Raw genomic sequence first — 11,126 nt, 5'->3', positions numbered from 1 at the left:
AGAATAATTTCCTATACGGATACTCTTACTCTAGAACAATATTCTTTTATTTCAGTGTACTGTAATCCCAAGTACATGTTACTGATTTTCCTCCAGAGAACCATCTGTCTGTAGGCAAGCCCTTACACTTAAACCAAGGACTATTGGTTTTGCATAACAGAGAAGAATTGGATAACGATGTTCTTCATAATTTTTTTCCCTACAGTCCCCAGTACCATTGTATTTATACTCTGAACATTTCCAAATGTGATACATCATTGACCTGGAAATAAGGAACACTGATGGCTCTTCTGAACTACCAGTTAATTCCAAGATGATGTACAAGCACACTGTGAAATACCATGAGACGTTTGCCATGGGGAAATGTCTAATACCTCTTCTCAGACTAATCTAAATTTACCTCATGTTAGAAGTGCATTGGAGGATTCCTGCTTATGGTTCAATGGCTCTATTCTGGCTCTTAAAAGTTGATTCCACACCGTGACAGTGCATTTGCAAGAGCATTTTAAGCTGTGATAAAATACAAGCAGAAACTGGCTTATGAACTCAGTGATATATGTTTTTGCAAAATAACCAGCAGAAGAAAATAAGGGTGAGTGCACTCTTCAGTGGCCTGAAGTGACAAACTCATGAAGTGTGTGAAAAATACTACAGGAAAATCAAAGGATGGTGAAGTGTGTGAGGCCAAAATAACCCTTTGCTATAAATCTTGCATCCATGCACAGCCTGTAACATCAGAGGTTGTGGGCTCTGTATGAAACATCTTTATAAGAATTCTGATGGTTAACTCATAGCAAACTCCTGAATGGCTTTAAATGACAATGCAAGTTACAGGTTATTGATAAATTATTGATCTTTAGGTTCCTCACTGCAGGCTCAGTATCCCAATGCACTGAGCACCTGAGCTTCTATCAGCAGGGAAAACAAGGGCACTCAACATCTAGAGGAGTGCTTGTGCTTTACAGTGTCAAACTAGAGAACCCGTTTACTAACAGAGTGATGAACTTAATTTGTGCTTCGACTTGGTTCAGACTTGAGAAAACAAGGCTTAGGGGAGACCTCATCACCATGTTCCAGTACTTGGTGGCTATACAGAAGATGGAAACTCCATTTTTACAAGGAGACACATGGAGAAGATGAGGGGTAATGGGCACAAGTTGCTCTTGGGGAGATTCTGATTAGACAACAGAGGAAAAATGTTCACAATTAAAACAATCAGCCATTGGAATAATCTCCCAGGGGAAGTTGTGGATTTGCAACGTTGCACATTTTTATGATTCAGCTGTACAAGATGCTGGGCCATCTTGTCTAGACTGTCGCTTTTGCCAAGGAGGTTTTTTGACCAGATGATCCTTGAGGTCCCTTCCAACCTGGTATCCTATGATTCTATAAATGATATTGTCTTTTTCAGAAACAGCGTCGTCTCCCCTGTCATAGATGTCATAGACTGGAAGACTTTTCAGTACTATCACTCTGTGGGCCTGCATCGAGGTGTTTTTGATTGGAAACTAGATTTTCATTGGGAACCAGTGCCAGAGCATGAAGAGAAGGTACGACAGTCTCCCATCAGCCCTATCAGGTAACAGTCCTTCAGCCAATATGCCTCCACTCAGCTCAGCAGCAAAACTATACCATTTGGGTCACCTTCCAGCTAACAGAAGAGAGATGTGGTTACTTGCATATACTTGATTAACATTATTTGAAGGGATAGGTTTTTGGTTTACACTGAGTTTGCTTGACCTTTAGTAATCATTCTAACTAGATTGCAGTTGTACTTACAACATGACAAATATTTTCCACACATTGAGACAACTGGTATGTGACCTGCCAGATGAGGTGTGTAGGGAAAAAAGAAGATGGATTATGCAGAGTCATAAGAGACGTTTCAATCATTATCTGTTTGACTTTTGGTTTGGGTGTACATGTAAGTAACAGTTTCCACTGTTCTGAGCCTTATTTGATAATTCAGCTCTTGGCTCCCTTCCCCAAGCAAATCTTAGAATAATCCAGTTGTTCTTTCTTTTGGTTGGGTAATCAGTTCATTCAAGCTTATATGGAGTAGTATTCAATAATTTTGCAATACTATCTCCATGGAAATGGGGGGATTTTCACCCTTCAACTAATTCCATATCCAAAACTTGAGGAGTTCACTTCCAAACTGTTTTCTACACAGGAGTCCTGTGGTAGCTGGTGCAGTGGTGGCCATGGATCGACATTACTTCCAAAACACTGGAGCTTATGATTCTGACATGACCATGTGGGGAGCAGAAAATCTGGAACTGTCTATAAGGGTAAGAACCTTAATTAAAAGATCAAGCTATGGTAACTATTGGGCTTTTAAGGAACCTGAATGAAAGGCCAAATAGCAATTTAAGCAGTTAAGTGCAAAATGTCTTGGGTTATGGAGAATATCACATCCCCACATTCTGTGACCTGTCAGGACTACATAAGAACATGTAGCTGGTGTGAGCTAGGAGAATTATTTCAGGAGAAGGAAGTTTCACTGGCTATCACTAGCTGCCCGAGGACAGAGTCACTGGTTTTGGCACCTTCTGGAAGCCTCCTCTTTTTTGGCATGTAACATGCACCAAAGGGAGAGCAGCTTTATTTCTTTGCCAACCTGTAGTTTTAATGCCCATTTTTAATATTAAATTATTTGTATTGATTTTTGCTGAATACAGAGATTAACTGATATTAAAAAGCAGTGAAAATTGCAGACACAAAGTGTATTAGAGGTATTAATGTCTGAGACAAAAGAAGGTGTGCCCCCAGATCTCTTCACTACACTGCACTGTTGTTGCACAGAAAAACATAAAGGCATCTAAATAGCCATGCTGGGTCAAATCAAAGGTCTGCATCACCCAGCACCTTCTCTGTGTCTCTGTATCTGTTGAGAAGATCTATATGAAGAAGCACATAATAATGTTCTTGCCTTTTCCAGCAATGTGCAGATTAGGATTTCCTGATGTGGAGTCTGTAGTTAAGGAACTTCTTTTCAGAGAAAGGTAATCTGAGTAAGGTAATTTCTTTTTGTGCCTTCACCTGTGTTTCAGACCTGGCTCTGTGGTGGCTCAGTAGAAATTATTCCATGCTCCCGAGTTGGGCATGTCTATAGAAATCACTTTCCCCATGCTTTCTCCTATGAAGAGGCCATTGTGAGGAACAAAATCCGAATAGCAGAGACCTGGCTGGGCTCTTTTAAAGAGAACTTCTACAAGCACGACACAGTGGCTTTCCTAATCAGCAAGGTAAATAAATGCGTAGTGGTTCATTTATGAGGGAAGGAGTATGTATTAAGGTAGGTGAAGGGGGTGAAATAGGGGTGGAGGTGTCTGTGCAGTCAAACATTCAATGTGCATGATGCTGGGGAAAGTATTTTTATGAAGTCTTCCAGTGGGAGAGCTGTCATATCAGGAAGGAAGAAATTAAATTTGTGCCTAGGCATTACTTGCTGAAGTTATCAGATCTCTTAGATTATCAACTCTCCTTCTCCAAATGACTCTTTCTTCAGCTTGCCCAACAAGCTGTGATTTATTTTTTCCACTGATACTACATGAAGGGTTGCAGTCCATCAGAAGTGGAAGCTAGTAGCATTGTGTGCTCAAAGGGCCCTTCTAGAGGATTAATTCTTCATTACTGAAGGTCTTCCTCATGTGATTCATTAGGATATTCAATAATATTCATGGCCATATGGCAAACTGTGGTGTCTCTCCTAGTGGAAGGGAATACATCTGAGTGGTCTAGTGACAAGAAGGTTATTTTTGTTTTGTGAACTGACAGATGTCCAGAAGCAACTGTCAGTAGTTGAGAAAGTCACATCTCAACATAACCACTGTTTACAAGTTACTTTCTCATTAGAAGCATCGCACAGGCAGTAGTCCAGCCTCCAGGGGTTTGGATTCCCAGCAGCCTGTACACTAAGACAGGCTTGCAGCCAGGTGTGTGGTGTAGCCCTGGCATGCAGCCACATTTGAACTGTCTGCAGGCTACACTCCATCCAACAACTGCAGAACAGCCACACTTGTTTTTAAACCACTATATAATCCATTGCAGATCAGGATCATCCAAGGGACTGTATATCCATGTATTAAAAACCAGTAGATATTTGTTTACTGGGAGCCATACAGCTGTGGTTAATGTTGTTAATGTGAAGCTGTTAACATTGCTACAGCTTCAATACCTTTCCTTGGTGCAAGAAAAGGTCCTTCTTGTCTTCTTTTACAAGGCCATGGACAAATCTATGAGCAGTTGTGGATGAACACGTGTCATTCGTCTTTTTGTTTATTTGACAATGCCATGATTTTAAGAAGAAAAAGATTAATTGAAAACAGTTAGGCAAAGCATGGTAGGTGCTGTGCAGAGTTTCCCATTCCTTTTTGCTACTGCATTTCAGTCCTGTGTGCCTTAGTAGTTGCAGTGCTGAACATGTGTCTAAGAAAACCAGATCTAGCAGGAGCTGCATTGCAGGGGGGAGATGAAAAGGGTTGTATGTCTGAGTGGCTTCTCTGCTGTCACCTAGTCTGGCCTCCCTACATTTAACCAGTGGATCTGCCTGTCCAGTCAGCCTGCTTTGCTAATCCTAGAGACCGAGGCAATTACGTTCCTTTTTTAATCCTATTTTCACTTTTTAGAAAACAACCTGTGTTGTTTGATCTCCACTGGCCAGAATTTCACCCATTGAGTCACAAGGGGTTCAGCCATGCAATCCCAAGAAGGATGCTAGGCCAAGTCATTTAAGATGGGCAGTTATATCTTTAAACAATTTAATCATTTCCTGAAGGCCTTTCTTGCCAACTCAGAAGCACCTTTCAATACTAAAAATTACAGCCATCAATGATACAGCTTACTAGCTCAAAGCACCATGACCTTTTGCCTCAGAGTTTATTCAAGCCAGAATCCTTTCAGTACTCCTAAATATGATTCTCCTTCAACTGATCAATTTGGTGATCTCTGTGCTCAGCATACCATCACATAAAAGGCCCTTTTCCCTGTTCCTTTCTTTCACAGCCAATATTTTCAGTCTGTCAGTGCAGCGAGATGTTATTCAAAAGACACAAGCCAGCAATGACAGGGCCCTGCGGGGGTTTCTGGCTCGGGGAGGGCGAGAGGAGCCACCTGTTGGCACCACAAAGACCCCCGCCAGCCTTTTCCGCCGATCCAGCCCGCTGCAGAAAATAACTACTGACCCCCTTGCTTTTTAAGCCTTCCCGGTTTATGGTCTGCATCCTGCACAGCGTGCCCATGGCATGAGCACTGATATGGGTAATAAGGCACTTCCCAGCTCTCTACTGTGTCAGCCACTGTATCTTTTTCTCCTTTCCTCATGTGTTGTTTGGGGTTTTTTTCACTTATTTTACAAGCACAATTTCCTTTCAGATTTCTTTGCAGGAATAATGACTTTCTTTACATTATTTACTCAGCATCAGATACGGATTGTAACTAGTATGACAAAATAAGATTTCCTGCCATTTTCTTCTTCAGACAAAGCAGAAACTCCTGAGAAACATCTCATTCTAACCAAAGTGTTTTACTTCTCTGTTTCTCTTTTCCAAGGAAATCTCTTGGGAACAGGTTTGTGTGGGGCTAAATTGCTGAACTTTGTTGCTTATTGAAGCTGAAGACTGATACTACAATGTGAGGTTCTCTTTACCATATTTCAAACCGTTCCATGATTCTATATTGCAACTTACAGGGGTTGGCAAAGAAGTGCTGCATGGCATGACTGATCCCTGCCTTTAAACTGAAACCTCTCCCTTGATGTCCAAGGCTCATCATTTGTCAGTGCTTTCTAGACATGTCACACAGCCCCATTTTTCTTTCTTATGGATGCAGGAAAAGTTACTTCTGCAAACTTCTTTTCTTACGTTACCAGTTTTAATTTCTCATGTAGGAATCCAGACCAGTTTTTCTGGAATCCAAAACTGTGTTATTAAAAAGTAGAAATGTGAAGGGGGAGATATACTGCAGACAAGAAAGAAGAAAGAGACACTTGAGGGTGGTGATATTTTTAGTAGTTGGGCACTGAGGGATTGAGAGAAGTGGTTTATGAGGTTTTGAAGCTGAAGGATTAGACACTTACCTGCTTTGAGGTTTTCAGAGCCCTGTTAGCCATCTTCAGTGCTACATACCCCCAAACAGTTGGTCAGGCCTTTGCAGTGCAGATGCCTATAGCTGCAGCAGAGGTTGAAGGCACCTGTCTTTTTTCAGAACAGAGTTACTACCAAGAAGGGTGAGCGTTGATATTGTGTGTATATAGTTCAAGAAAACAAATAAATCACAGGAAAGCCACAAAACACATTCACTTAGTAGATTTAGGAACTGTCAGATATTAATATGGTAGACTATATTTTGGGCTAAATTCTGTCATCATTTACATCCTCTGGTCATGGAGGACTGACAATAGCTGGGGAATTTGGGCTGTTAAAGGTAAGGAAATTGAATTTTAACCAGCGGGGCAAACTCTGTACTGACTGACAATCTAATACAATTGCACTGATTTCAGTGCAACAGGTATCAAGCTTGGCCATGACTTTTAATTTAAGATGACAAAGACTGACTTATCTTGCAGTATAATAATAATTTATGAGAAAGTAGTTATTTTCACAGTGTGTGCTACTTCTGAAACATTTACTTCTGTCATAGTGCCAGACTAAATGCTGTTTAAGCACAAAGTTGGAGGAAGGCTATAGCTGGTCCTCCTTTTTGTACTCTTGAGAAACATATCTCAATATCTATAACACACAGGACAGAAGAGGTGGTAGAATTAATTCCTTTGTAGTAATTTTCACTGCTAACATCTCTTAACACAAACACATTAGTAACCCTGTTGCCCCCATCCTTTCTCCACGAAGGCAGAGAAGCCAGACTGCAGTGAGCGCCTTCAGCTACAGAAAAGACTGGGCTGTAGAAATTTCCAGTGGTTCATATCAAATGTGTACCCTGAACTCTCCCAACCTGAAGACACACCAAGATTCTCTGGCAAGGTGAGAGAAAACACACTGTAAAGAATGATCAGTGGTTTTGCATTGTTCAAAGACCCCAGTATAGCTTCCATGTACTAAGTACTCAGTGAGCATTAGATTAAGTGGCTGTTCCGCTTTGAAACATTTATTGTCCAGACAATGAAACAAGGGTGGAAGGAGAAAGAAAAGGTCAGAGAAGACAAACAGCTGCTCCAAATTCTCACATAAACATTGAAAGCTATCTAGGAGCTGAAGCCAGATTGTCTGACTTAGTTCAGTGTCACAGCTCAGAGAATCCTAACCCTATGTTCTTTAGGTGCCATTAGTAAAGGAAAGTAATTGTGTTGCCTCATGCAGGTGGCAGCCACAACAGCAGCTGAAATATCTCTGTGCTGACTCACCAATGTGCATTAAGAGAAAAAAAGTGTTTCTTCAGTCCTGCACTTCCCCAGGGGCAGAGGTGGTAGAGACAGCAGTTCCTTAGCTGATTGTGTACAGAAGGCAATATTCACAATGTTGGACTTTTTCAAACACATAAGTTGATAATTATGATTCATTAAAATATTAGTTTATTCCAGGCAGCCTTACTGAAAGGGATTTTCCCCCAACGAGGCAACAATTTTTCCTAATTAAGTCACATTCTGCTATCTGTAGACAGATTTTCCTGTGTCCTTTTACTATTTTGTCTGTTCTTGATTATCAAAGTTTGTTTGAAAAGAGTGTAAGAACTGAGTGTGGATCACAAGAATTGTCATGTTTGGTTTTTTTCTCTTCTGATATATCTTGGTTATCTTGTGAGTACAGTGTCCAGCTGAAGTGTAATTTTAGTGTTAAAAAAAAAAGACTTACTTTAACTATCATAATAGTTAAAACCACAAGCGGGTATCTCTAACTTACATAAAACCTCACTGAGTAACACTGACCTTTGGTGAGATTGTTTTTTGTATCGGATAAGTTTGCAAAATCAATATGCAAAATCTAGTCTGAAAAAAAAAAATCGCCTGAATTTTGAGCAAAACCATATCTTACAGAGGGATACAATCACAACAAAGTTAGCTGAAGGATATTTTGTTTTATCTGATTGTGCTTCATTTCAGTAGAAACCTTTTCTTACAGCTTTTCAATACTGGTGTTGGCTTCTGTGCAAATTACAGACCTGGAACAGCTATTGCAGAAGGCTCTATTGAACTGTCCCATTGCAGTGACAGTCTCACCCAGGTACCGTACACTTTAATTCTGTAGGCACTGCATCTGATCTAGGGACTACCCAGAAGGCAGTCACTTCCACATGTGATTGGCTGAGTTGACACTGGTAGAAATACTGGTACATTCAAAATTAGGCATGTGCAAAGGCAATGATGCCCACTCTCCTGCAGCTGTCATTTGAAAAATGGCAATGTTCCATGTGTCCCTGAGGCCGGATACCCACACTTTGCTCCAGCAGGCATCATTAAGTGCCTGTCTACTAGCATATTTGGTAGTGTTTGGAGCACAGAAAGTCTGGGCATTAAAACTATATAACAATTCCAGAATAAGTGGAATGGGTTTCCGCATTAGTGCATAAAACTGTAGTTTAGTGCCTAAATTGCAGTCAAAGACAGGAGGGAAATTCATGTAGACTCTCAAGCTGGCATTAGACTAGCAAGTTCATGCATTAGGAGAAACCAAACCAGTACAGACTGACTGCAGGTATTTAGTACAAGCCCCAAGCAAGTTTTGCTGCTCACACTGAGCTGCAGGCACTTTTCTAATTGCAATATGTGTGGCCACTGTAATAAACAACTCTCCGTTCAAATATTTATTGAACTAGAAAATGTTATGATAGCATGGGTTTACTTTATACATAATTACAGTCCACAAAGCCTTTCCTTAGGTAAATAGTTATGCCAGAATTAGCTGATGGGGGGACTGCTTGGCAGGGTCAAGGCTGTTGAGTCTCTGTCATTCACGTTTGGGTTGCATCTTAACAAACATGTACAGGAAATTATTTTTTTTTATTTAACATTTGAAAATTAATTGAGATGTCCTTCCCTCATTGTTCAACCAAACCCTCCCTTTTCCAGCACTTTGAATATAACAGCATGAAGGAAATCCGGCTTGGTTCTGCTCCACTGTTTTGCTTTGATGTCAGACACGGGAAGGTTATCCCTCAGAACTGTACCAAGGAGACAGATAACAGCCACCAGCACTGGGATGTCCAGGAGGTCAGTAGTGACTCTGTCGTGAGGGGAAAGCAGCTGACAGTGACTGTGGGATCACTGGCTGACTGACAGGATTCGTGTGGGGGGAAGGGATGAGGTATTTGAAGAGCAAGTTTCACTTGTACCATTTCCACTCGGGAAATTTAGGATGCCTCTTGCCTGTTTGCACTGTCTGTGTGGAGTAAATTTGTTTTAAAAATGCATATTACAGGAACCCTACCAAAATACGTATCTCCTTGTTTTAACTGTTTGTCTTAATGGCCTTACAGGAATAGAATTAGAATCAGTGGTTGTGAAAATAAAAGCAGGTCAAATCCTTGCATACTTCTTTTGGATAGAGGAAGTATCTGGGAATTTTGAACCCTCCCAAATGAGAGCCACTGGGAGTAGGGGAAAACATTAAAATTCCTCCTCCATTGTAAGAGAAGAACAAACTTTAAATTAGAGGAATTTTGTGTTATTCAGTCCCAGCAGAGCAGGAACTCCTCTACAAGACAGAAAAATATCCTGCTCCAGGACAGCCTGGGAAAATAGCAGTTACTGTAGTTGTAAGGATGCTGCAACCCTCTGGTACAGTTCCTGCTGTAACTTGTTTTGATTCCTAAGGGAAGCACTGGTCTTTTTGAAATTTTGTGGCCTATAGTACTGTAGCTGATGCTGATGACAACCTGTACCCATGGGAAACAAATAGTGGTAGAAAAGAGATTTACTGCATTCTGTACCTACCACTCCTGTCAACTTTGAAAGGAATTATGAATACTCATCATATCCCGGGCTCAAAGCTAAACCTAGTCATTATGTTCAGAGCAGTACTTAAAAATTTTTTAACATGTCATTACTGGTGATCTATTGTATGTAAAAATTTTCAGAAACATGACCTACTGTTTATTACCTTATTTTTAATTTGTTCTTTCTTTCCCTTCTTCTCTCATCCTGTAGAATGGAACAATTGTCCATGTCCTTTCTGGCAAATGCATAGAGGCAGCAAAGAACGAGGATGAGAAGAATTTGTTTTTGTGTGGATGTGACAACAATGCAAACCAGGTGTGGCAATTTGAACGTTCCCGTGAGCTACATCAGAGATGACTGACAGGTCTCAGTGGAGGCCAAGACTCCAAAATTTAACATTACTTCTCTTTAGGATTTAAGATACATTTCCTGCTTGGACAAGAAAGATGTTTGTGTTTGCTGTAGCATGCAGGGAAGTTAGGAAGGTCACTCCTTTGAAAGCCTGACTCAAATAGTTGCCACCAGTTCCTGGCTTATTCAGCTTTAGCTAAAATTTTTGTTTATTCTGTGAAGTAGGGAATAAAGACACTGTGAGCATCAATGGATTCTCAACTCTGCTGTTGCAGAAGGCAGCTAAGTTTGCCCTTTGAAGGAAATGGAAAATTGGCTGCCAGATAGCTTGTCTTTAGCATATTCTGTGACTTCTGAGGATACAGGAAAATGAATGTTCGTGAAACCTTTGAAACCGTAAGAGGAAGCCAGCCAAACCAGGATAAAAGTTTAGCCCTGTTTTACAGCGCACTCAACTCATAAAACAAAGTAGGTTTTGTATTCATAAAAGTAGTAGATGTTTTCACGTGTTACAGCTAAATCTTGTTTTTCCAACTAGCCTGAGCCAACTTTCTACCCTCTACGAGATTGCACAGAGCATAAATTAGCACTTAATTAGGCACTAACTGCTCTAATGGACTTGGATCCCAACAGTCCTCAGCGTTTGGCACACCCTTCCTAAAATCCTTCATCCACAGCCTAATTTGGGTGGGAGAATGCATCTGAAATATTAACAACTTTTGTTTGTTTGTTTTAATTAAATTTAAGAGCAACTCTTCAGGAAACTTTTGTGGACTATGGAAGAAGATTGAACTAGATTAGAGAGAAGACTAACAACTTCCCTGCTTATTTGGACATGGAAAGTATCAGTGCCATCCAATTGCTCTTATAAAGCTATGGGATG

General features: G+C 40.6%; 1 protein-coding gene across 1 annotated transcript in view; it reads left to right on the top strand.

Moving 5' to 3' along the window:
* The window catches only part of GALNT15 (polypeptide N-acetylgalactosaminyltransferase 15), a 24,714-nt gene extending 14,241 nt beyond the window's left edge, over positions 1–10,473 (top strand). The window contains exons 5-11 of the mRNA XM_010007633.1: positions 1,412–1,579; positions 2,174–2,291; positions 3,054–3,248; positions 6,852–6,983; positions 8,079–8,180; positions 9,026–9,166; positions 10,103–10,473. Of these exons, the coding sequence (XP_010005935.1) occupies positions 1,412–1,579; positions 2,174–2,291; positions 3,054–3,248; positions 6,852–6,983; positions 8,079–8,180; positions 9,026–9,166; positions 10,103–10,249 (1,003 nt within the window). The 3' untranslated portion in view covers positions 10,250–10,473. The remainder of the gene's footprint in view (positions 1–1,411; positions 1,580–2,173; positions 2,292–3,053; positions 3,249–6,851; positions 6,984–8,078; positions 8,181–9,025; positions 9,167–10,102) is intronic.
* The last annotated feature ends 653 nt before the right edge of the window (positions 10,474–11,126 follow it).

Source organism: Chaetura pelagica, unplaced genomic scaffold, assembly GCF_000747805.2.
Source record: "Chaetura pelagica isolate M959 unplaced genomic scaffold, ChaPel_1.0 scaffold10, whole genome shotgun sequence".
In the NCBI taxonomy this organism is placed as follows: domain Eukaryota; kingdom Metazoa; phylum Chordata; class Aves; order Apodiformes; family Apodidae; genus Chaetura; species Chaetura pelagica.
Note: the sequence above shows the minus strand (reverse complement) of the source record. Positions and strands in the feature narration are given on the sequence as shown.